We start from the raw sequence: 25936 nt of genomic DNA on the forward strand, positions 1-25936 counted from the left end.
CCCTGTGTATCGATGTTTTCTGTTGGGCCTGCCAGCTGGTCTTTATTTCTGGTTTCTGGAAGACAGCCTCTAAATTCTTGAAATTTCCTAAGGTATGAGTGTCCTTGTTATTCTTGGTGGGTCTCTCTGGACCACACCTGTATTTATGGTAATGAGGTGGCTCTGGGAGGGCCCCTGGTTTATGTTAATGAAGTAACTAAAGATAGGCCCTGGTTTATGCTAATGAGATGACTCAGGACGGGCCTCTGACTTATGTTAATGGAGTGACAAATGAGGGACCCTGATGCTAATAAGATGACTCAGAAAGCTGCCATGCCAGATAGACCAACCACATGCTGGAAGAGAAGTTTGGGGCTTTGAGTCCTGTGACATCAGCCTGACTTCTGGGAAGTGGACAGTGGCTAAATGACTCAATGAACCATGCAGCTATAATGGAGTCCTGGTAAAAACCGCAGATGCTGGAGTCTCCCCAGTGGATATCGGTGTGCTCAGAGGTGAGGGGTCCTGATTCCATGGGGAGAGGACTTGGCCACTTCACCTTTGGGACTCTCTGAACCTCACTCTATGAGTCTCTTCTCTTGGCTGTTCTGAATTGTATCTTTTGTCTACAGTAAAACTGTAATCATTCATGCAGTGCTTTCCTAGGTTCTGGGAGTCATTCTAGTGAATTATTGAACCTGAGGAGGAAAGTAGGAACCCCAAATTTGTAGCCAGTTGGTCAGAAGTGAGAGTGATCCTGAGGACCCCCAAATTTGTGGCTTGTGTCTGAATTGAGGGCAGCTGTGTGCTTCTTAACCTGCAGTGTGACTCCACTAGCTACTAGCAGTAGCTAGTATCAGAAACCATTGCAATTATGCTGAGCGCAAGAAATTGGACATAAAAGGGTACATTCTAGGAACTTCCCTGGTGATCCAGTGGCTAAGATGACAGCACTCCCAATGCAGGGGGCCTGGGTTCGATCCCTGGTCGGGGAACTAGATCCCACATGCTGCAACTAAAAGATTCCACATGTCCCAATGAACACTGAAGATCCTGCGTACCGATCCTAAGACCTGATGCAGTCAAGTAAAATTTTTAAAAGATGCAGTGGATGATTCTGATTGATTCATAAGGCTGTTGTGGGCGGTCCAATGGCACAGGTAGCTTGTGGACCACCTGTAGCATCCTGGCTCTGGGGGTAGTATAGACCATCTGTAGCATCCTGGCTGTAAGGAGGCTGCCGCACCCTCATCAAAGCAGATGCAAAAAATCTCCACATGCTCTTACGTGGTAGAGTCTGCAAAATTGGGTCCAAAGGACGTGAAATGACTTTTGCTCTGACCAAAATATGGGAGACGAGTCTAGGATCCTACTCCTGGTGACACACACACTGGAGAGCAAGAATGAAAACCTATTCACCTCCACATCCATCCAATACACATTACACTTCCCATCACTTTCTCTTATTGGAGACTTAAGTATCTGGGTGTGAGTATGGCACTTGTATATCAATGCAGAGAGAGACAGGCAAAGAGAAGAGTTTTGGTTTCATTACCATCCTGACCTGCCCTATAGGATAGGGCTCTTGCCTTAGGATTTACAGGAATGCACGTGACTCACCAAAGTCGTGGCCCCCTCTGCCAACTGAATCCTGCAGGTCCCATCGCCTTCCCAGCCCCATCAGCTTCATCTGAATACTTCAGCCACAGCTGAAATCAACAACAAACCATGCAAAGCTTTTCCAAACCCCATCACCAACAGAGTGACTACAGAGGGAACATTTTTTGTTTTATAGCAAATGTATTCTTGCACCATTATTTTCAAAAGATTGAATGGCCAAAAGATGAATCTCCTTTTACTACAAAAGTAAAGAAAATCATGCAGTGAGATGACCCCGTGGAGCTTCAGCACAGACACACTTCTCTCTCCCAGGGCTTCCTGCAGCCCTGTGGGACTCGTGGGCTTTGCCCTCAGCAGACTGAGTCTTGTCCATCCATCCGGCTCCTTCCCGGACCAGTGTGCATCCTGGCTCTGTCTTTCAGCCCCTCCAGTCAGAGTGGTCCTCCCTCATGGCCTTCACTAGCCAGTCCCGTTCGGTCCCCTGCTCAGAGTCACTTGTGTCACTGGCCTCCACAGCCAGCAGCTTGGAGTAGTTGATTTTCCGCTCCTGGGGCAGTCTGGGCTGGATGGACAGGAACAAGGCCAGCCAGAGCAACAGGAGGACGCAGCAGGCCTGGAAGAGCACAGGCAGGCTGAAGCGCATCACCACGAAGCCCCCCACAAAGCTGCCCAGGCTGGCCCCGCTCTCACAAACGTGGCCTCGGAACAGGGCGCTGAGGGGTCTCTCTGTTCCAGGAGTGGCCAGGTGCTCTATGGAGGTGGTGACTGCCCACCACAGAGCCCCGTGGCTGAGGGCGCTCAAGATCTGAGCGGGCAGCACGGACCACCAGCTCCAGAGAAATGAGTAATACAGCAGCTGCCCCGCCAGGCAGCCCAGCCCCAGCCCCACTGTGCCCACCCTAGACAGCTTCCTAAGCAGCGGAGCTTTGAAAGGATGAAGGAGAATTTCCCCCAGCAGGCCCAGGGCCACCGAGAAACCCATGATCAGCTCGCTGCTCCCGTGATCTTTCATCTGCCAGAAAAGGAAGTTCTGCACCGCGCTGGTGGCACCTCCTGTCAAGAAGATGGTGAGGGCCAGGACGGTGAGGTGGGGGTCGCCGACCACTAGGGACAGGGCTTTGACTGTCCTGTAGCTGGGCTCCCGCCGCCGGCAGACAGGGACGGGAAAGGCGATGCTCACCAGTAAAGCCAGGGCGCTGACCAGGGAGTAGCCATAGAAGTGCACCACGCCTCGAGGGCCACTGGCCACCAGGAAGCAGTCCAGCGGCCCCACCAAGGCCGCGATGCCACACACGCCGACGGATGTGCCCAGCAGCCTCCACACCCATAGGCTTCTGTAGCGGTCGGTGGCGTCCACGAAATCCAAGTATTCGTAGAGGCTGTCGTCGGCCACCTGCTCCAGAGGGGATGTCAGCAGCTCCCAGAACACCACGGAGCCCAGCGAGAGGATGAAAGTCCACTGCAGCCCTTCCAAGGAGAGGCCAAGGTCCCTGCCGTCCCCCTTGGCTGCTGACTGGTTGGCTGGACTTGCCAGCGCCGTGCCCCCAGCAAACAGAGGGAGTGGCGGACTGACCACTCTAAAAGCACCTTTGCGGGGAGAACCTGTCACTCCTGGAGTGTCAGGATGGAGAACTCCGGATCTGTTCCTGGCTCCTTGGGTGGAGCCCACGGAGGAGGTGGGTGGATAACTCAAAGGTTCTTGGCCACTTTCCCCAGGCCCTTCTCCGAAGCCACGGGTTCCAGCGACCCCAGAACTCCTCTCCTGTGGGAGGCTGAGCGCCCCCGCTGCGGAGTTGGAGGCTGGCTCTGAGGCCAAGGTGACAGTCACAGTTAGTGCGACCCCCGGTGGTGGGCCCTCGGCGGTCAAGCTGTGGCTTCCATTACACCGGCGGTCCCCTGGGTCTCTGTCCAGGGGCGGCACCAGGACCATAAACAGGCTGGCCCCCGCCGAGCCAAGCAGCGAGGCTGTCAGGAGCACCCTCCGCTTCTGGTGGCTTCTGGCCAGGAAGGCACAGAAAGGAGCCCAGGAGGCCGCGATGAGGTGCTTGGTTCCCATGAGGATGCCCACCCAGGGCGCGGCCAGGCCCAGCTGCCGCAGGTAGAGGGTCAGGAACGGGGTTACGCAGGCATCCCGGACTCCACACACCAGGTGGAAGAGCCTGGCTACCCTCAGCGCCCTGCTGATGTCCCACTGGGGGTTGGCGCTCATGGCTGCCCGGCTCCCTCAGACCCGGGCGGGCGGGGCGGCCGCCGCGTCCTGTCCCCCGGAGGGAGGCGGGGGAGCGAGCCGCAGGGCGCCTCCAGCCTCCGGCGGCGCCGCGGTCACCGGGTCAACGGCCGCCCCCGCCCCCACGTCCGGCCACCGGCCCGGAAGTGGCCCCGCCCGGAGGACGCCGCACCTCGGGGGCGGGGGCTGCGCACCTGCGGGGCGCACCTGCCACGTCCCACGGAGCCGCCTCCGCCGCACACACCTGCGGGGCGTGCGCAGGTGCGGGAGGCTCGCGGGCTGGGGCCTGCGGGGTGCGCTCCAGGCCGCCCCTCAGGGCCCCACGTCGCCCGCGAGGCTGAGTTACCTCCCTGAACTGCTAGAGGCAAGGAAAACTTGGGGAGCGAGAATGGAAATCGTGATACAACACCCCGCCCCCACTTTCATACTCTTCAGGTGTTTACTCACTGGCCCCCTGATTAAGGACCATCCAGTTCCCCCTCAGGAACCGTCCCTGTCACCCTCACTGACAAATCCTGCCCCCTCCCCAGGCTCACCCGCTCACCTTCCTGCTTATTTTCCTCCACAGCACAGTCCCTGTCAGACACACTACTGGCTTCTATTTCAGGGGTTTATCTTGTTGACTGTCTCTCTCCCATCAGAATCAAAGTGCTATTTTTGTCCCCAGGGCCTAGAACCGTCTGATTGGATATGAGCTGCCCCTGGAAGAGGCATGACTTTAGGCAACACAATTTTCTCCAGTGGCGACATCCCCTGAGAGGGACTGACAGCCGAGGGAGGATTTGAGATGGCAGCTCCTCCAGGCAGCCCTCTAGCACACCCCGACCCCACCAACATTATGCATGTCCTGGATCGGTTTTTATTTTGGGCCACATGTGTGATCTTAGTTCCCCAACCAGGGATCCAACTGTGCCCCCTGCATTGGAAGCACAGAGTCTTAACCACTGGACCACCAGGGAAGTCCCTGGATGGTTTTAAATTATCCCCAAGAGTGCCTTTTGTCCAGTTTGGGGATACACATGCCAGAGGTGGCTAGCTGACATTTCATCCAAAAGTCATACTCCAGAGGCATTAATACTAGCACATGAACAATCTTAGATCAATGGAAGTGGATTTATTAATTATCCCGACAGATATTGGCAAAATTTCACATGTCACATGGATTGTTTATAATTTTTTTTGGAGGCATTTCCTCCCTTGGTGAACAGGGTATTAGAATCCAGAGATTCCAGCAGCCCAAACCCTTTGGAATAGCAGCCTTTACTCCAGGAAGGCCCAGTGTTCAACAAGAGCTGTTTGGTCAACTTTTCAAGCGACATTTGTTCAGAGCACCTAATTTGGCTGTGGGTGAGGAGGAAGGGGCTACTTGCCAATGCACACCTAAATGTGCAGCAGAATTTGGTCTACCACATGCTTTCTTTGTAAGCTGGTTGGGGGAGATTGTTGGGGGAAGGCTCAGAGCCCTCCTTAACTCTGAGTAAACCCTGCAAACATTTAGTTCAAGAATCTAGTGCTTGTTGCCCAAATTGGTATGAATCAATTAACATCACCCCAATGACAGAAGAAGAAAATCTAGTGATGTTCAGTGATGCCAGTCATTTCCAGTTTAAAGTCACCTTAGTCACATTCAGGGCTGTTCCTAGTTCCCCCCTCTTCCCTGGGCTCCTCACGGGGCAGCTTCAGTGGAGGACTGCACATTCACTGACCTCTCCATCTTAGCTGTTTAGGGTTGACTGTCAATGAGGAGCAGGGCCTTTGCCACGTGGTGTCCATCAAGATATATCCATAGTCCATATCTGGGCATCAGGTCCTGGGGTCCCTGCTGCCACCTCACGGCTGCACCTCTCCCCTTTCACAGTGAGACCCCTGGGGCTTCTCTGCAATCAGTTACCTGGGAAAAACCTAACTGGCTTCCCATGCCCACAGAGACACAGGGGCTCTCTTTAAGGCTACTCTTGGGCCCATCTGCCTAAGCACCCCAGGCGGCCCCTCTTACACCATCTCCTTAGGCTCTGAGAATGTGCTCAGACTTGCCCCCCACTCCTGGGGCACTGAGGCCACAAGAGAAGTGCCTACTTCTCTACTCTTGGGTCCTGAACTTGGAAGGGACTCTTCCATCCCAGAGTCACCGTGCCCGGGTGATAGGTATGGACTTAACATCTGGATATACACTGTTGAACTCAAAGCCAAGAAATCTGATGTCTTTTATGTCTGGCTCCTCTGAAACGAACTTGCATTCCCACCTCTGCTTTGGCAATAGCACTGGCCAGGAGGCCCTCAGTGAACGTGAATGAGGAGGGAGCTGGGCAGGTGGACAGAACACACCAGTGACCGTTTCACCAAGCTCTCACCTAGCTAAACGGATTTATCAGGTTAGACTAAGTCTTGCCTCCGCTGTCTGTTAAAATAACACATATTGAGAATTCCCTGGTGGTCCAGTGGTTAAGACTGTGCTTCCACTACAGGGGGCGCAGGTTCGATTCCTGGTTGGCAAACTAAGATCCCACGTGTCATGCAGGGTGGCCAAAAAGAAAAAATTTAAATGAAATAAAATACAAGTATTGCTGGATATTAGATGAAAGCAGAAAGACTTTAGTGTGCATTTACTGAATCTGACACATCCTCTCACCTGGGAGAGACGCCCGCCTAGGAGTGGTTGCAAGGCTGAAGGAACAGCCTGGGCGGGAAGGGAGGGTTGTGGCTGCCGCTGCCTGCTTCTTGTTTTCCCCAGGCTGCCGGGCCCTGGCCCGGACCACAGCTCTCATCTTGGTTTCAGCCTGAGTGGGAGAAGATAGCGGGAGAGGCGGGAACTGGAAATTCATGCAGGAGTGGACGCGGGCTTGAGGAGCTGGGTTCTGTGTACACAGCTTGGTCACGGCCTTCTCAGGCCTTTGTGTGGGTGCTGCTCCACCACACCCGCCCTGTGCTCCGTCGTACTTGCTGGCTTCTAGATGCGGCTGGAAGCCATCCCAGGGAACCTTGTTCTAGCCACTGGGGCGGGTGTTTGCGGCGGGACGGATAGTGTATCCTTTCTCTCAAGCCCGCCACTCTCAGACTCCCCTTCGGGTTCACTGGACGATGCCAGAGAATGTGTTGATGGGCATCAGAAGAGGCTTAGCCTTGGCTTTGTTCCTTTCCATCTCCTGCCGGTGGGAGCTGAGCCCCAGCACCTTGGATTTGTGGGTCCCGGAACACGGCTCTGGGCAGGGAGCAACCTCGAACCTATGGGCAGAGAGAGGCCAGCTCAGGAGACCCATCTCAGGGGTCAGATCTGCCTGGGCATTTTAAAGGTGTAGACAATAAACCTTTAAAATGTACCCTTTATTGTCGGGTATAGACAAGGGGGAGGGGCCGATGAGAGCTGAGGAAGAGTCAAAAAGAGAAAGAGCAGCCTGGGGTGAACACAGGGAGAGGACGTGCCCAGGTGGGTCACTCTGTGCGCCTGCCTGACCCAAATACACCTCCCAGGTGACACCAGTAAGTATCACATTAACTGCAGCATAGCTGCCTCAGAAGGGCAGCCTGTGTATGTGTGTGTGTGTTTGTGGGGGGGTGGGGCACAGTGCCAGCCCCCGGGGATGGGTCAAGGGCTGCAGGCTGAGCGTCTGCAGAGGAGATTTGGGACAGTGTAATCTCAGCTGCTGCCCACCTTCAGCCACTCAAGTGCTCTTTTGCCTGGATTTAAGTCACCACGTGAGTCCATACCCATCAGGGACACCTGCTTGGCACAGGATCCAAACCCCCTTCAAGGTGTTCAGGGCTCCAGGCAGGAGGGGGAGGGGCTGGCTGCTGTGGAGCCCAACCTCACCTGACCACATCCTTGTACGTGCGGCAGCTGTCCTTGTCCAGCGACAGGGTCAGCAGTCTCCGGTCCTGGCTCTGGATCTGGATGTGGGCTGTCCGGAAGGTGTTTGTCACCACCTGCAACAGAGACAGCTCAGGGAGCGTCACCTTGGTAACAGACAGCCCAGCCAACACCTCCTGCCCAGTTCATGGGGGCCCCCGTCTCTCTTTCTGCAAGTGACTCTTGAGCAGAAAGTGCTTCTAGGTTGCCTGGGCCCTTGACTTGCCCATCATTTGTGTAGTTCTTTTTTCCAACCTGTTGTCCTTAATTTCAAAAACAACCTGGGATGCTGCGGCTGGACCCTACCAGGTGCTCCAGTGACCTGAGCACCTCCTGTATGACAGGTGTGTTATGTGTGGAATTGGGGGATATTTCCAGGTTTTCACAAGCCCTGACCCCAGTTATTAGTTGGATTGTATACAAGATCATTTCCCTGGGGCAGAGACAGAAGGTCTAGAAAGTGGCAACTTACTCCTGTGAGTCAGACCAGGCCTGTATCAGTTTGTACCAGGGGACCGGTGATAGGCAGGAGGGATCCATCCTCTGCTTGGGAAACCCCACCTTCCAAACCCAAAGCCCTGTGGCTTCTCCAGAATGCACCCAGGACCAAAGGAAAACAGCCCTGAGGCAGCCCTCCAACCCATGACCTGGGGAGCACGGAGGCGGGGGGTGGGGGGTTGCTGCTCCTGAGAGGCCCCTCCCCCTAGACAGAGAAGGTGGAGCATCTTGGGTTCCCGATGGGGCTCTGAGGGACTTTCTGGTCACTGGCCACTTCCACATGTGGACAGTAGCTTTGGGTGATCCACTACCACAGAGCACTAGTTTCTAGAGCCTTAGTCTCCACCTCTTTCAAGCATAGAACCACCTTTCCCAAACATAAAATTAGAGATTCTGATCTAAGTGGTCTGGAGTCCAGCCCAGGCCTGGGCATTTTTGATAAGGTCGCCACTGTAGGCAGGGCTGATCCACCTTCCTGCTGTCAAACTGCAGGGAACTGCTTCCCTGATAGCTCAGTTGGTAAAGAATCTGCCTGCAATGCAGGAGACCCTGGTTCGATTCCTGGGTCGGGAAGATCCCCTGGAGAAGGGCAAAGGCTCCCCACGCCAGTATTCTTGAGCTTCCCTGGTGGCTCAGCTGGTAAAGAATCTGCCTGCAATGCAGGAGACCAGGGTTCGATCCCTGGGTTGGGAAGATCCCCTGAAGAAGGGCAAAGGCTACCTACTCCAGTATTCTGGCCTGGAGAATTCCAGGGACTGTATAATCCATGGGGTCACAAACATGACCGAGCGACTTTCACAACAGCCCCAAAGGGCTTCCCAGGTGGCCTAGTGGTAAGAATCTGCCTGCCAATGCAGGAGATGGAGAAGACCCACGTTCGGGGTCGGGAAGATCCCCTGGAGGAGGAAATGGCAACCCACTCCAGTATTCTTGCTTGGAAAATCCCAAGGAGAGAGGAGCCTGGTGGGCAACATTCCGTAGGATTGCAAAGAGTCAGACATGACTGAGCATGTATGCATGCAAACAGAGACTAAACCTGAGGAGGTCAAGCACATCCGGGCATTTCTGCTGGACTTTTGTGGACTGGGAGGGCTGGCTGCCAGAAGTCTCTGGGCAGGGTGTACAAGAATCTCCCAGGAAGAGAGTCAAAGCACAGACTCCACACCCAGAGCACCCGGGTTCCTATCCTGGCTCTGCCACTTATTAGTTGTGTGACCTTGGACATGATTCTTAATCTCTCTGTGCTTTTTGTTTCTGACCTATTGAGAACAAAAATATGTTACTATTAGCAACTACCTTGTAGGTAAAAGGGAACTCACTGGGGTGTTTAGATTTTCAAAAATCCGACAACCAGGTTATTTAAAGAGGTCATTCAAAATAGAAACTGTCGTAAGGAACTGACTTTGAAACAGGAAATACATGAAAAGGAAATAGGTCCACCCTGGAGCTCGAAGCTCAAACACAGAGCATCCTGTCTGGAAATCTCAGCTCAGTACAGAGCTCTCAGCCCATAGAGGGCTCCTCCAGGGCAGAGGCTGCCCCAGAAAAAGGGAGCTCTGGTTAGGGGTGAGATCCTGCAGAGGTGGAGGCTGGATGAGAAGATCAGGAGACATCTGGAGAGCTCCTGCTGTGAGTTGTTCCCATGCTGAATGATGGGAGGATGGAGAAGGGCCTGAGCCCTACAGAGACGTTGAGATCACATCACTGATAGTTTTGCAAATGCTGCCATGGCCATGTCCCCAGGATTTGGAGGTTGGGGCGGGGGGGCAGGCAGCAGGCGGTCACAGACATGAGGCCCTAGCTCTCTGGAGAGAGGGTGGAGGATGTGCAGGGAAGGGCCTCCCGGGGGAGATGACACCTGAGTTTAATCTTGAAAGAGAAACAGAGGAGGACAGGGAAGAGAAAGGGAGTTTCAGGCCAAGCGAGGCGCAGAGGAAAGATGGCCAGCACACTTCCAAGCATAACTGAGCAGGGTGCTATGGGGCCTTCCCCGGAACAGGCCTCTCCCTCATATCCTCTGCTTCAGCTCCTCTCCTCCTGTACTTAATTCACAGTATCTGAAGCATATTTCCCGAGTTGTTTTATTACAGATGCTAAAACCACCACCAATGGAAGAAATTAACTACATGATAATTATTAATTATAATAATGATAATTATTAATTACATAATCATGAGCAGGTAGCCCCCAGACCCACTGGCACCTAAGGATTGATGGTGTTAACGCCTATGACATCACTCCCTTCCTTTGCCATCAACCAATCATAGAATTGTATACCAGCTGATCACATACCCTAGGGAGCCCCTCCCTCATCTGGCTTTTAAAAGTGCTTTGCAGAAACTCCTTGGGGAGTTCAGTGGTTTTGAGCATCAGCTGCCCTGGACTCCTTGTTTGGCACCTGCAATAAAAGCTACGCTTTTCTTCACCACAACCCAGTGTCAGAAGACTGGCTTTACTGCACCTGGACGAGAGGACCCAGGTTTGGTTTGGTATTACAAATAACCCGGTGTCAAGGGCGTGCAGGGCTGGCTGGGATTGCAAATAGAGAGGAAGAGGAACCAAGCTATGCAACGCTGAAGTTCTTCCACCCTTCTGCCCGGAGAGAGGAAAATGACCAAGGGGTTTCAAGCACGGAGTGATGTGTTTGTTTTAGAAAGATCACATGGGCAGACGTGTGGAGGGTGGACTGAAGGAGCACTGGTGTGATGACGGGGGGCTGTTGAGTTTGTCCAGAAGGAGGTGGATGAAAAATCTGGCCCAAGAATGACCAGTTTGCTCTGGTTTGCCTAGAACTTTTCCTAGTTTTAGCACCAAGAGCCCCAGGTCCTAGGAAACCCTCCAGTCCCAGGCAAACTGGGACAGCTGGTCAACCTCGCTGGACCAGGAGGATGGAGAGGAAGGGAGGTGTATGAGAGTGTTTGAGAGAGAATACCAGCAGACAATAGGAAGTAAGGAAGAGGAGGCATCTGAGCTGACTCCCAGGTTTCCGGGAAAGGTGACTGGTTAACAATGGCCTCAATGGACAGGAGATGGACACAGCGGAGGAGGGCATGAAATAACAACAGCCGCTAACACGTATATGGGACTTCCCAGGTGGCTCAGTGGTAAAGAATCCACCTGCCAATGCAGGAGATGTAAGAGACACTGGTTCGATCCCTGGCTCTAGAAGATCCCCTGGAGAAGGAAATGGCAACCCAACTCGAGTATTCTTGCCTGGGAAATCCCATGGTCAGAGGAGCCTGGTGGGCCAGAGTCCATGGGACCGCAGTGAGTCTGACACGACTGAGTGACTAAACAATACATATACAGCTCTGACTTGGATAAGTGCTCTTCTAGAACCTTTACATGTCATCATCATTCAGTCCTCACAACAACCAGATAAGGTAGCTACCATTATTATCCCCATTTTCCAGACGGTGAGACTGAGGTGCAGAAAACTGGAGACTCTTGCCTAAAGTCACATAGCTGGTAAATGAGAGCCCCAAGATCTGAGTCTAGGCAGTCTGGCTCTAGAGAACGCCACTACTGGAAAGCACTGGCTTTGGTTTTGAGTATCTTGAGTTTGGAGTGTCATGGGACACCCAGCTCATGCTAACTTAGGGGTCAGACACTCAGGGGTGAATGTCAGAGCAGGAGATACAGATGTGGGTGCCCTTAACAACTTGGACTAAAGCCTTTGAGAGCCCAGGGACTAAGAAAAGAAGTGGGTCATGGACCAAAGTGGAGAACACTATCTATTTAAGGAGCTGGTTTAGGAAAAAGAGTCCCTGAATCAGTCTCCCCCTCTCACCTACCAGGCAGATGCCCAGGGCTGGGATGAGGTGGGAGGTGATAAGAGTGTGGCGGCCCTGACCTGCGCGGATGCAGGATGTCACAGAAGCACTCAAGACACTCGGGCATCAGACCTCGTAGGCAGCTTGACCTAAATGGAGCATCTGCCTGGTAGGTGAGAGGGGGAGTCCAGGCTTTCTGACAACACGGTTCAGGTGTGATCATGCAATCCAAGCCCAGCTGAGTAGGGCAGTGACATCCAGAGTGGCTATCAGATAAGGAGAAAATGGGCAGGACTTATGTCTGTATCTCTATGAGTATCAATAAGAGCAAAGGGCAAAGGGCAGCGGTAGGGCCGTGGGGTTGAAAGGGCAGGTTTTATTTGGTCAAAGGCTGTGACTTCTCAGATGCCACAGTCGCTAAGAATCTGTCTGCCAATGCAGGGGACACAGGTTTGATCACTGGTCCGGGAGGATTCCACATGCTGTGGAGCAACTGAGCCCGTGGGTCATAATTACCGAGCCCACATGCCCTAGAGCCTGTGCCCTGTGACAAGAGAAGCCCCCACAGTGAGAAACCAAGCACCACAAGGAAGAGTAGCCCCTGCTCGCTGCAACTAGAGAAAGCCCAAGAATAGCAACGCAGACCCAATGCAGCCAGAAACAAAGAAACACACACAAAGGCTGGGCCGCTGCGGTTCTGGCTGCTGTGAGCAGCGGATACAGTACTCAGGTGCATTTTGTACTTATCTGTGTACATCTCAGGTCCTCAGATGGTCCAGGTGGAGGTGGGGGTGGGGCCTTACCTCTTCCAGGGCCCTACTTATGCCAGTGGGTGCTCAATATTTCAAACAGACTGGAAATCAGATTCTTCCCAACAGGAAGACTGGTTTCAACAGCAGGGTCTCACAAAGGCTCGGGGTTCACTCCCTCTTCTCTGCACACCCTCCCCAGGCTCTCTTCTCTGATTCACCCTACCCTGTGTGAATCTCCCCAGTTCCCGTCCTCCCCAGGACTTACAGAGAAGGACCTTCCTGCCAAGTTGGAGGTCTTCACAATCTCTGTCACACTAACTTTGAGGCACGTGTGGTCTGTGTCCGGAGCAGCAGTGGGGGCGCAGTGGGTGGGCCCTGCTGGGAAGGGTGAGATGCGGGGCTGTAAATGGGCCTCCAGGGAAGGAGGACAGCTGGGGATGCTATGTCCTAAGAAGGACATGAACCCACCGTGACCACCATCCCTTTCTGTTTTAACCCATTCCCATACCTGCTCAGGCAGGAGAGCATCACCCTGGGCTGCTCGATGGTGACCCACCTGAGGGCCAGGCTGGGCCTTGCCAAGCAGCCTGGCGCCCAGTCCTGGGCCTGGCACGAGTGGGAGCTGGGCCATCTTCCTGCTCTCCCAGGGACAGGGAGGGAGGCTGCCTTCCCCCGTTCCCTCCGTCTCTGGTCCTCCACCCTCTCTCCTCCTCCGGCCCCAGCTTCTCTGCTTGCCCAGCTCCTCACCTTCAGTGTCACTGGCTGGAAGGGTCTTCAGGACCAGCCCGGTGGCCCGCAGGGAGACGGTGACCTCCCGGGTCCGGTGGCTGAGCAGGGCCTGGGGAGGGGGACGCAGGGACAGATGGGGTCCTCAGGATAGGGCACACATCGCCACAGCAACAGTTTGCTTGTCCTCCCACCCCTCTTTCTCCGCTTCCCGCTGCTGCCCTGAGCCCCGGTTAGGCTAACGTCCAGTAAGGAAACAGAGGACAAAGGCTTAGAGCACTCAGTCCCGGGGGCACGTTCCACCCTCCAGACTGAGGACTGTACTCCGATGCATCTGGTCAGCTAGGGAGGAGGGTATTTTTGAACAAAGGGACAGCATCCTGTTCCTTACATCAGATGGTCTCCTCGTTCATGTGTAAAGCCAGTCATAACCCGCCCATCCCTGCAAAATGCTCTGGAGGTCAGGAAACTGGGGGCTGTGTCAAGGGAAGGGCAGAAGGTCCCTCTGTCTGCTCCCTGATCCCCCCATGTCCCTGACACCTGCCTCCCTCCAGTGGTACCTCCGGCCACCTCCTGACGGCGCCACGCCCACTGACCTTCTGGTAGCAGATGGACAGCTCAGCCCCTGGGCCCTCGGCCACGCCCCTCCTCCGCGGTGAAAAACTATCTGTGGGAAGAGAAGAGGCTGAATGAAGGTGGGAGGCCCTGTCCCTCCCTCATCGAGGCCCAGGTGAAGCCGCCTCTGTTCCAGAGCGGAAAGGCTGCATCTCAGGGGGGCGCCAAGCTGCCCTTAGGGCTGGGCGAAGCCTGCAAGGGACAGGGCACCCTGGTGCTCCTCAGAGGTGGGGAGGAGCGGGTGGGACAGGGCCGTGAGAGGTGGGAGGGCTTTCTGGAAGTGGGCCTTGAGGAAGCTGAGTCGGCTGAGCTTTGGGAAAGGGGAGACAGATGCTCACCTTTGGGGAACTTGGAGTCTTGGATCTTGACCTTCAGCTCGGTGAGGAAAATATCCTCGGCAGGGTCTTGGCTCAGGTCACCAGAGAAGATCTGGAGGGAGGCCAGGGGGAGGGAGGGAGGCTAGAGGAGGTCATCCCTGCCAGGGGCAGCTCCCAGGAACCCCCATAGCCCAGGATGTTTTTTTAAATATTTACTTATTTATTATTTATTTGGCTGCACTGGGTCTTAGTTGCAGCATGTGGGATCTAGTTCCCTGACCAGGGATTGAACTCAGGCCTCCGCCTGGAGTCTTAGCCACTGGACCAGCAGGGAAGTCCCGGGATGTGGGATTTTGATCCTCCCACCACTATCCTGAAATCTTCCATGTGCCGACCGCCTTGCCGTCATCTTCCCCCATCAATCGTTTAATATATTTTTCTACTCATTTAAATTCTCACAAAAACCCTGTGATGAAGATTGCTTTCCCCATTTTAAAGACGGGGAAAATGGGGCTTCCCCGGTGGCTCAGTGGTAAAGAATTCACCTGCCAATGCCGAAGACATGGGTTCAATCCCTGGTCTGGGAAGATCCCACATGCCACAGAGCAACTAAGCCTGTGAGCCACAACTACTGAGCCTGAGCTCTAGAGCCCACGAGCCACGGCTATTGAGCCCATACACCCTAGAGCCTGTGCTCTGCAAAAAGAGAAGCCATGGTGAGGGGCCTGCAAATTGCAGCTAGAGATCACTGCAACTCAAGAAAAGCCAGCACAGCTACAAAGACCCAGCACAGCCTATAAATAAATTTATTTTTTTTTAAAGGTGGGGAGAATCAATGTCAGGGAGGTGAAGGTAGCTGTGATCACACAGCGAGCATGCAGAGGGACCAGGAGGCAGAACCATGAACTTCTCACTACCTCACACTGCCTCTAACTCTATACCCACTGCACACAGCCAGTCCCACACTGACCCATCCTCTGATACACATAAACACACACTTTACTGTGCTACTAGCAGGAGACTCAAGATGAACAAAGTATAGTCTCATCTCAGGGGACTCAGAGTCTTGGTGGGGAGGCACTGGCTTCGGCAGGTACATGACAAAGTGGCAGTGAGGTGCCAGAGCGAGGCCCGGAGCATCACAGGAACACCCTGGAGAAGCACTTGATCGCGTAATGTGGTGAGCAGAGCAGAGATGAGGGCAGTTGCTGCAAGAGGTGAGGTTAGCAAGGATGATGGGGAGGATGTAAGGACAGAGAGGCCTTCCGCGTGAAGAAGTCTGCTTCTGCTTGAGCTTGAGGTATTAGAAGTTAATGATTCTCTTAGGTATCCAGAGAGGAAGAAGACAAAGTGAACAACCAAGAAAGTCTGGATGGGGGACTTTTCTGGTGGTCCAGTGGTTAAGAACCCACCTCGCAATGCAGAGGACATGGGTTCGATCCCTGGTTGGGGAACTAAGATCCCACATACCGAGGAGCTACTAAGCCCATGGGCAACAACTAGAGGGTCCGTGAACCGCAACTAAAGATCCCGTGTGCAGCAAGGAAGACCCAATATGGCCAAAGAAATAAAATAAATAAATATAGGAACAAAAGAATGTCTGGATGAGTTTATGACTTGCATCCTGGTCCCATTTCCCTGGAGCCAGGGTATTTAGGTTGCAGGGTCCTGGGGTCCAACAGGCTGCCATGGTCTCCTTGGAGCCCCAGGTGGGAAGCTTACCTTGACCGTGTAGATCTGGAAAAAGATGGGCTGGGTGCCCATGCGAACATAGTAGGTGATGGCATCCAGGATGAAGGGGTCTACGGTCTGGGATGTGTCCAGGGAGAGAGGCTGTGAGCGAGGGAGGGAGACTGTCTTCAGCCAGCTCCCTCCACACTGTTGTGGGAGCTGCCACTTTCTTAACAGAGAAACTCCAAAAGTGCCCCCTGCTCTGCACTAACCCGGCTATTTCTTCAGCACTGTCCAAGCCTTTCCTGCCAGCTGATTTCTACCCCTAATCAAAAGACACCCATCCAGCACCCCAGTGTTCATAACAGCACTATTTACAATAGTCAAGACATGGAAGCAACCTAAATGTCCATCAACAGATGAATGGATAAAGATGTAGCACATATATACAATGGAATGTTACTCAGCCATAAAAAAGAATGAAATGATGCCACGTACAGCAACATAGATGGACCTAGAGATTATCATACTAAGGGAAGTACGTCAGACAGAGAAAGACAAATATCATATAATTTTACTTATATGTGGAATCTAAAAAAATAATACAAACGAAAACTGAACACCGATCCTGAGGGAAATAAAGACTTTAAGAAGTGAAGAGTTATACCGCACCCCCAGAGGGTTACTTAATGTGCTAAAGAAGTTCATTCTCCAAAACTCAATCAAAATCTCAAGGGGATTAAAAATAAAACTTGACAGGAATTCCCTGGCTGTCCAATGACTAGGACTCTATGCTTCCACTTCAGGGGGCATGGGTTCAGTTCCTGGTTGGGGAACTAAGATCCCAATGCCTTGCAGTGTGGCACAAAAAAAAGAAAAGAAAAATCCAAAAACAAACAAACAAACTCAACAATGGAATTCTAAAATTTATATGGAAAGATAAATAAACATAGTCTGAAAAGTTTTGCAAAAGAAGAGTAATGGTACATGTATCATGCCAGATAGTAAAATATAAAAGTGCAAATTTATACATAAATGAATAGATCACTGAGAAAGAATACACTCCAGCATATGTAAGAATTTTAATAAATGATAAAAGTGGCATTTCAAGCTGATGGTATACCCAATAAATAGCTTTATGACAACAGCCTAAACACTTGGAAAAAATAAAATTACATACTGAAATTAATTGCAGACAGGTTATCTAAATGTAAAAAATGAGATGCTAAAAGTGTTAGAGTATATTATCAGTGAATTTAATCTTGGAATGGAGAAGGTCTTTCAAAGCATGGCTGCAAAGGCAGAAACCATAAAGGATTTGAAATTCTGTAGGTTGAAACAAACCCCACTTCTGACACGACTGAAATGAGAAAAGCTGGGAAAAAAATGTCTGCAGCACATATGACAGCAGAAGGCCTTTCAAATCGGTGAAAGATGAGCCGCTTCCCTGCCTGTCCTCACCATTGCCTGGGCCTGGGGACTGCACGATGGCTTGTGGCTCAGAGAACATGCTTTGGAATGAAGCTGCCTTATTCCGAGTGGGACTCATCCTGTTACTCTGGGCAAGAGACCTAATCTCTTTGTGCCTCAGCTGCCTGATCTGTAAAATGGGGATATGGTGACAACAGCACTGGTAGACAGACACGCGTGCCCAGCTGGTAGGGCCGCAGGCGGGAGTGCTTAGAACAGTGCCTGGCATGGAGCCGTGCTCAGGAACGTTAACTGTTGCAACCATTGCAAAGCAGCCCAGCAAACTCACAAGTTTCCAATGAGAAGCATATCATTGGCTCACACACATTAATAAAGAATAAAGAATGTTTCCCTTGTCCTCTCCACACAGTGGTCCTGTCCAAACAGGAAGGTACCTGGTACGTAATAAATTCTAGCCACTAGCTCCTTAGGGCCCCTCTTCTGCCTTATCCCTTGTGGGGCCCCTTGGGGCTGACTCTTGAGGTCAAAATTCAAGAAAACGCCCCCCCTACCTCCCACCCTCACCCCCCTACCATCTCTGCCAGCTTGTGGATGGTGGGGCACAGGGTGTTGACGATGCTCTCATACCACGGGTCCATGCGGCCCAGGAACGCGGCCAACTCTCCCAGCTCCGAATGCCTGGATGCTGCAGATGTCTGTGAACAAGGGGTCGGGGTGGATGGGTCAGGCCCACTCTGGCACTTTCTTCCTGCTCGGTGGGGGGTGGGGGGAGCGGGCCCCCAGGTACCGATCTGAGACAAACTAGCTTTGGGAATGGGTCAAATTATTCAAGCTCTTGGGGCCTGGATTTCTGCACCACGTGAAGACAGGTCTCACACCTGAGGTGAAGCTGGAACCCCCTTTCCCGAGGACGCCTGCCAGGGACGCTGAAGAGTGGTCATTAGCCTTAAAGGGGACAGACAAGCAGCGTCTTGAATTTAAGGCTCCCCAATCAGAAGCAGAGGCGGAAACAGAAAGGAAATATTGCCAGTGCAGCTTCGTCTCCCCTTGGAAGGGATAGGAGTGTATGTGTGTGTGTTTAAGAGAGCGAGGCCCTCCTGTTTAAGCATCAGCTTGCCACTGATTCCATCAGACAAGCAAAAGGAAATCAGCCATGGGGTTGTGGGGTCATGAGCAGGCTGCCACAGTGAAAAGGCATCTCTGCCACCCCCAGGACCCATGCCTGTGGCTTCTGGGACAGAAACCTCCAGGTCTCCCCCAGCTCCACATCCTAAGGAAGACTGACCCCAGTTCCTGCTCCTGACACCCTCGACCCCTTCCCCAGGGCTCACCCCCAGCCCTGCCCTCCACCCCTTCCCCTGGGTCCCCCCTCTCCCCACTCCCCCCAGCCCAGCACCTGGGGAGCCAGCAGGGGGATGTAGTAGAGCTGCAGGCTGAGTCGGGGGGTGAGGCAGAACCTCTGGGTTTCTCGCTTCCTGGCAGGGGGAGCAGAGTGCAGGCGTGAGCAGGGTTTGGGCTTCCCACAGACTTGGTTCCACCCCCTGGCTCTGTTACCTAATATCTTTTTGACTCTCGGCAATTGGCCTGCTCACTCTGAGCCTCTGCTTTCTCATCTGTAGAATGGGTGCAGTAAAGCAGGGAGCATGGTGCTCCATGGTGGCCGGGTGTGGGGTTTGGGGGGAACACAGGGTACCACCACCCCCCTTCCACCCTGGTCTTGGCCTCCCCCAGCCCACTTCTCCATCCTTCAGCAGCCCAGGCCAGGCCCACCTGTGTCCCAACCATCCCCAGCTGCCCCCTGAGGCCCTACCTGAGGTTGCGGTAGGCCCGGGCCAGGCGCCCCAGCATCCTGTCATCCCCCAGCACCAGCACCCGCGCTGTGTGCAGCCGGGAGACGCCAGGCAGCAGCTCCCCGTCCCCGCTGGGTCTGCCCGTCCTGCGGTGCAGCCCTGGGGGCCCATCCCAGCTGCTGGGCATCACGATGTCTGCAGGCCACACCCGCTTCTTGATGCCCCCTTTGCGCTGCAGCCCGGCTCGCTCTGCCTCGGGGCTGCCAGGGGCCAGTAGCTCGTCGGCCCCTGGAGGAAGGTCCCGCTCGATGCCGCTGTCAGTGGACAGCATGGACGCCTGGGCCAACTCCCAGTCTGGCAGGAGGCCCTGAAGATCCAAGGCCTCCAAGTCTGCACTGAGGCGCAGCTGGGTTTGCGGGCGCAGGAACAGCACCAGTTCCTTCCCTGGGATGTGAGACCAAGGGGACTGTCAGGGTGGAGAGGGGACACCAGGCTGTCTGGGCCTTACCCAGCGAGGCTGGTGGTTCCATGTTTCCCACACACTTGTTAGCTGAACAGAAGCCCCATGAGATGCTTTGAGGAGGAACAGAGGTTATGTGGCAAAGAGAGACTGAGAACCGCACATACTCAGACCACAAGTAAACATCCTAGAGGCGCTGAGAAGTCCTGCTGCAAAGACATCAGCTTAAAAGGCGCTGAGAAGTCCTGCTGCAAAGACATCAGCTTAAAAGGCGCTGAGAAGTCCTGCCACAAAGACATCAACCTCACTCACTGCCTCTGGACTCTGGAGCCCTCTTCCCCGTGGGCTCACGAGCACCCTCCCGTGCTCCCACTCCCCTGCAGCTTCCCCCGGGACACAGACAACAGAGCATCAGCTCCTGGAGAGACCTCCAGGCTTTTCCAGTTGCCTTTCATTTTGTTGCTCATGAGGAAACTGAGGGCCTGAGCGCACCGAGCCCGTCTAGGGGGACCCAGCACATGAAAGGTTGTGTGGACCTGGAACTCGCTTCACCAGTCTGGCACCTCCCACCACAACCTGGCCCTCTGACTTCCCCCTGCCTTGAGAAGAGCAGGGGCTGGGGTGGGGGACGGGGGACCGACCCCAGCACGGAGGGGAAGTGTGGGCCCCCTCCTGCGCCGGGAACCACAGCTCTCTCTGGTGCCTGCCTCCTTCTTAGGGGCACGCACCGTCTGTGGGCATCAACATGGTATGTGGCGCTTTCTGGACACACGTGACCAGAGGCTAATGCACAGGGCTGCCCTGACACAGAGAAAATGCTTTTCGGATGCTGCAGACAACTCAAGGGACAAGGAGCACACTCACAGACAGACACAACAGATACACAGACACACACACGCAAACAGACATACAAAGGTGCACACAGGCACACACAACAGATGCACAAGCAGACACTCAGTGATCACACAGACACATGCACAGAGGCACACAGACAAAGATACCCACAGGCACACACGTGCATAAACATACATATAGACACATACATGACAGGTGTACACAGAGACAGACACACACACAATGGACACACAGACACACAAAGACACCTGCACGCACACCGAGAGACGTACACATAAACACACAGATGCACACACACGCACACACGCGCATATCCCGCATTGTTTCCAGCCCGCTCCCCAGGGAGGTCCAAGGCACTTACAGAGCTGCTCCTCGTCGGTCCACAGGTGGAAGGTGATTCGGGGGCTGGGCAGAGGGACACTCAGCGGCCGGTCCTGGAGGGGGTCACCTGAAGGAAGGAGCAGGCTGCAGAGACCACGGAGGAGAGGGTTGTGGGAGTCTTTTCTGCCCCTCCCCCGCCCCCAGCTCCTGTCAGGGGGTCCAGAGGAAATGGCAGAGCCCCTCTCCCTCTCACGTCTGGCCTTGCTGAGTTCCCCTGCCTCTCTGCCACCATCAGCTCATTGGAGCTAACACCGCTGGTCCCCTCATGACCCAAGCACGCCTAGCAGCTCCTGCTTCCTGCAAACCTCCTAGCTGGAACCGTAGGACCCTTCTCAAGCCAGCCCACTTTATCCTTCCCAACCTTTTCCCCCCGCTGTTGGTCCCTCCCACTGCGGTCCCACCCCCAGCTCCGCTGCCACCACGCTGCCCTTCCCACTGTCCATGAGCAGACCATGGGGAGAGGCCTCTGGATTTCGCAGGGCCTTCTCTAGGAGCCTGGGCGCAGTAGACGCTCCATTAACGTTTGCTCCTGTAGGGGAGGTTACAGACTCACGGCCAGGAACTAAGTGCAGTGGGAAGCCTGCATCCAGGGATGAGACCAGGGCCAGCTGATTCCCACTCCTCCTTCCAGAAGCTTCTTGACACTCCAGCCCCGGGAGTCATTCCCTCCCCAGACCTTATTGGCTGCACACCGGGCACACCTAACGGGCAGCCTTAGGGTTTAACTTCGACAGAGCACGGCTCCCTCCAGAATGAGGCTGCAGGCTTCCTCAGGGGAGAGCAGCCCCCAGTCATGGAACATTTACTACTGTTCTTAACTTGCTTATCATCTCACCAGGTCCTACCAGGGACCCAGGGTCACAGGGAATAGTATCTTCACTACAGAGGAGGAGGCAGGGGCACAGAGAGATTAAGTAAGTGGCCTGAGGTCACACAGGAAGGGGCAGAGCCAGAATTTAAATCCAGGCAATCTGGCTTCAGAGTCCATGCTTTTACCCGTGACGTGGTGCCCATAACCACTGTCTCATGCTGCCCCCTAGAAGCAAGGGGTCAACGGGGATGCTCGCTGGTCAGTAAGATGTGCTGGGCAAGTCTGGGTGGGAAGCAGGTGTCTGGATATGGCAGAGATGGTGGGTGCAGTTCAGACAGGTCTTGTCCTGCCCATGCAGAGTTACTGCTGAGTTAGCAAGTGGTACCCGAGAAAAGCAAAGCCAGGTTTGCTCCAGGGTCTGGCCCAGCTTTGGGACTGGGGATAGGGTTGGGTGGATGGGGAACTTCATGAATAGGTATTTCCATGTGGTAATCAGAAGCACTATAGAACACTTATTTTTTTTTGCTGCACCAAGAGGTATGCGGGGTTTTAGTACCCTGACCAGGAATTGAACCTGTGACCCCCGCATGGGAAGCACATTGGTTATTATAAAATACTGATGGGTTTCCCTGGTGGCTCAGATGGTGAAAAAACTCGCCTGTAATGTAGGAGAACTGGGTTTGATCCCCGGGTCACGAAGATCCCCTGGAGAAGGGAATGACTACCCACTTCAGTATTCCTGCCTGGAGAATTTCATAGACAGAGGAGCCTGGTGGGCTATAGTCCAAGGGGTTGCAAAGAGTCAGACACGACTGAGCAACTAACACCACATACCTAAGAACCAGACAGCCTGTGTTTGAATCTCAACTCTGCTACTTAGGAGGTGGGTGACCTTGGGCAAGATTTATAGCCTCTAACACACTTTTCTCATCTGTAAAATGAGGATAATGCTTTCTATTTCATAAGTAGTTTATTGTGAGGATTGATTTAATCTATGTACATTGCTGAGAACAGCAAATGGGGTGTAGGGAGGTGCCAAGTAGGTGTCAGCTGTTATCATGCCCAAATTACCCACCTTCATATTAACCCAAGACCTTCAAGTTCTTGAGCATCCTCATGCCCTAGGCTCCTGGGAGTTGCTGTGTGTGCCCCCGCTCCCCCCCGCCCCGCCCCCCCCCCCAGCCACACTGGCCGACTCCGGGCTGGTTTAGAGTTGCTCTCTGGCGCCCCCTGCAGGTGCCCGGATAGCAGCCCACCGCGCCTGCCGCTTACCGCCACAGCGCTCCCTGGCGGTCGCCGCCGGCCCCAGCAGCGAGCAGTAAATCTCCTCCAGCCTCTCCAGGTGGCCCTCTCGGCTAGGGCTTGGCTCTCTGGCCATCTGCTCCACGGCTGTCACCACGGCGTGGAAATAGCGCTCCAAGGCAGGGCGGGAGCTGGCCTGCCGAGAAAGAGCATCAGAGCTTGAGCCTTGGCCCAGCAATCATCCACCCCTGCTCCGCCCAGTCCACAGGTGCACCGACGGCTCGGTGGCACCTCCCCTCTGCCCCGGACACCAGCAGGAACTTCCCCAGGAAAGCTTCTGCTCCCCACATCCAGGAACCCGCTGTTGCCTGATGCTTCCTGCAGCTGGGGTGGTCTCCTTGGCCCCTCACTTCCTGTTGTGAGGGGATGGCTGGCTACCGGGAACCCAGGGGGGCAGGGATGACACTGACACCCACCCTCCTCAGAATGTCACCAAGCATCTGGATCATGTCCTGCCGCCACTAGGATGTAAACTCCAGGAAGGTGGCAGTTTTGTCTGTTTCGTTTACAGCTGCATCCCCAACCCCATGACATCTGCGGGCACAGTAGGTGCTCAATACATTATTTGCTGCATATTTCCTAAACATGTCACTCCTATACTGCCTTGACATACCACCTATAATCATTACTTTTCTTTAAATCTGTGTACTTTTTTTTTGGTTCAAAATTATTTCAAAAGGAAACTTCATATTGCTGCTTTAAGTAAAAATGCTACAGTCACTTCTCATAAATATAAAATAAGTAAGCTGAATATAATGATCACAAGTTTAGGCGCTCTGTTATGTCTGACTGTTTGCAACCCTATGGACTGTAGCCCGACAGGCTCCTCTGTCCATGGGATTCTTCAAGCAAAAATCACAGATTGGGTTGCCATTCCCTTCTCCAGGGGATCTTCCTGACCCAGGGGCCGAACCCGGCTCTCCTGCATTGCAAGCAGACTCTTTACCATCTGAGCCACCAGGGAATGATCACAAAGTTCTGTTATTAAATTCTAGCCAGGTACTATGGGCTGCCAAGGCTTTACTAGCTGGAAGCTTGCTTTCTCTTTTGAAAAAGGTAGATTAGTGAGTGCTGAAGGGGTGAAGGGTAGGATGTCCCTGGCAGTCCAGTGGTTAAGGCTTCGCCTTCCAAAGCAGGCAGTGGGGGTTCCATCTCTGGTTGGGGAGCTATGATTCCACATGCCTTGGGGCCAGAAAACCAGAACATAAAATAGAAACAATAGTGTAACAAATTAAATAAAGACTTTAAAAAATGACCCACATCAAAAAAATTCTTAAAAAAAAAAAAAAAAAAAAGAGGCTAAGGGTAAAGCAGCAGAGCCTTTCCCCTTAATAGAAACAGGTTTTGAAAGAGTCCCTCTCTCTTTCAAAGAGTGGCACCACACTCTCCAGCACTGCAGGCTTCGTCTCCAGGGGCACAGTCTTGCCACCCTGACCTGACAACCACCCTGGATCACCATTCTCGGGCTGTGTCCCTACTCCCTACTCCCCAACTATTCCCAGCTCATCACTGAGGATGCAGGACCCAAAGAAGTGACACAGGTGGGCACTGCAGGACTTGCTTTCTCTTCTGTGCTAGGGTCTGCTGAGCAAAGTCTTAACTTCCTGGGCTAAGGGAGAGAGGGTCGTTCTGACTATTGAGGGCTCCAATAAACACCTGCTGAATGATCAACTGAATGAATACAAGTGATGACAGAGACAAGGAATCAGAGCTGGAAGGGACCTTGGGAACCATCTCATCTTGTTGCTTCATCTTACAAATTGATTATAAGTGAATTAATTAAATATTTACCAAGTACCCACTAGGTGTCAGGCACTGTTCTAAGTGCCAGGGTACAGCAGTAAACAAAACAGACAAAAATTCCTGTCTTGGGGACTTCCCTGGTGGTCCAGGGAAGACTCGAAGCTCTCAATACGGCAGGCCTGGGTTCGATCTCTGGTCAGAGAACTAGATCCCATTTGTGGCAACTAAGACCCGGTACAGCCAAACAAATATTTAAAAAATTCCTGTCTCCATGTAGCTTATGTTGAAAGTGAAAGCTTATAGTGAAAGTGTTAGTCTGTTGGTCGTGTCCAACTCTTTGTGACCCCATGGACTGTGTAGCCTGCCAGGCTCTTCTGTCCATGGAATTCTCCAGGCAAGACTGGAGTGGGCTGCCATTTTCTTCTCTAGGGGATCCTCTCAACCCAGGAATTGAACCTGGGTCTCCTACATTGCAGGCTTATTCTTTACCATCTGAGCCACCCGGGAAGCCCAGCTTACATTATAGTACATCTCTTTGTATGTGTGCATGAGTGGGGGTGGGGAAATAATAAAAAAGATTAGTGAAATATACAGTATGATGAGTAACAGTAATGAAAAGAGAATAAAACAGGGAGTGGATGTGAAATTTGGGGGAGGGGCTAAAGTTTTAGATAGTGTGACCAGAGGAGCCTCAGTGAACGGTGATTTCTGAGTAAAGGCTTAAAGGAAGTGAAGGATCGAGCCTTGTGGATACCTGCCACGGGGCAGCCCCACATGGACACCCATCTCCGGTAGGCAGAACACAGTGCAGTGTGTAGAGAGACAGACTGTTGTCCCAAGCTGATCTTCAAGCCTCGAGGCCTTGTCAGCTGATTCTGTGGACATGCGGGGAGACCAGTCTACTTCCCCCACTCCCTACCTGAGGGTTGGACCAGGCCCTCTGCAGACAGGATGTGGTCTGCTGGCCAGATATGGCCTAGCCACCAGACCGTGGCTGGCTGAGCCACCTCTCCCAGGCCCCACTTGTCCTCCAGCCGGCAGATATGACTGGACATGGGATCCCTACAGCTTCCTCAGGAGCAGAATTCCAGGTAAGGAGGCTGGGGTCTCAGGGAGTGGGCCGCCCCAGGCCAGGCCTCAG

The 25936-nt window shown here is 53.5% G+C and overlaps 2 protein-coding genes across 4 annotated transcripts in view; both read right to left on the minus strand.

The window, feature by feature from the left end:
- Positions 1–1785: 1785 nt before the first annotated feature.
- On the minus strand, positions 1786–3932 carry MFSD6L (major facilitator superfamily domain containing 6 like). The gene has a single exon (XM_061143461.1). The coding sequence runs from the start codon at positions 3806–3808 to the stop codon at positions 2018–2020; it is 1791 nt and encodes a 596-aa protein (XP_060999444.1). The 5' UTR covers positions 3809–3932; the 3' UTR covers positions 1786–2017.
- Positions 3933–4925: 993 nt separating this feature from the next.
- Positions 4926–25936, minus strand: part of PIK3R6 (phosphoinositide-3-kinase regulatory subunit 6) — a 48628-nt gene continuing 27617 nt past the window's right edge. For all 3 annotated transcript variants that reach the window (XM_061143458.1, XM_061143459.1, XM_061143460.1), the window contains 12 exons: positions 23023–23188; positions 20920–21006; positions 19264–19687; positions 18850–18928; positions 18026–18148; positions 16074–16184; positions 14373–14463; positions 14016–14086; positions 13441–13531; positions 12959–13071; positions 7635–7747; positions 4926–7048 (listed from right to left, as the gene is read on the minus strand). In XM_061143458.1, coding sequence (XP_060999441.1) covers positions 6895–7048; positions 7635–7747; positions 12959–13071; positions 13441–13531; positions 14016–14086; positions 14373–14463; positions 16074–16184; positions 18026–18148; positions 18850–18928; positions 19264–19687; positions 20920–21006; positions 23023–23188 — 1623 coding nt within the window. In that variant the 3' untranslated portion in view covers positions 4926–6894. The remainder of the gene's footprint in view (positions 7049–7634; positions 7748–12958; positions 13072–13440; positions 13532–14015; positions 14087–14372; positions 14464–16073; positions 16185–18025; positions 18149–18849; positions 18929–19263; positions 19688–20919; positions 21007–23022; positions 23189–25936) is intronic.

Source organism: Dama dama, chromosome 5 (assembly GCF_033118175.1).
Source record: "Dama dama isolate Ldn47 chromosome 5, ASM3311817v1, whole genome shotgun sequence".
Taxonomy (NCBI): domain Eukaryota; kingdom Metazoa; phylum Chordata; class Mammalia; order Artiodactyla; family Cervidae; genus Dama; species Dama dama.

Bases quoted from the DNA above. Each gene is read 5' to 3' on its own strand.
- MFSD6L (XM_061143461.1), bottom strand. From the start codon at position 3,808: ATGAGCGCCAACCCCCAGTGGGACATCAGCAGGGCGCTGAGGGTAGCC.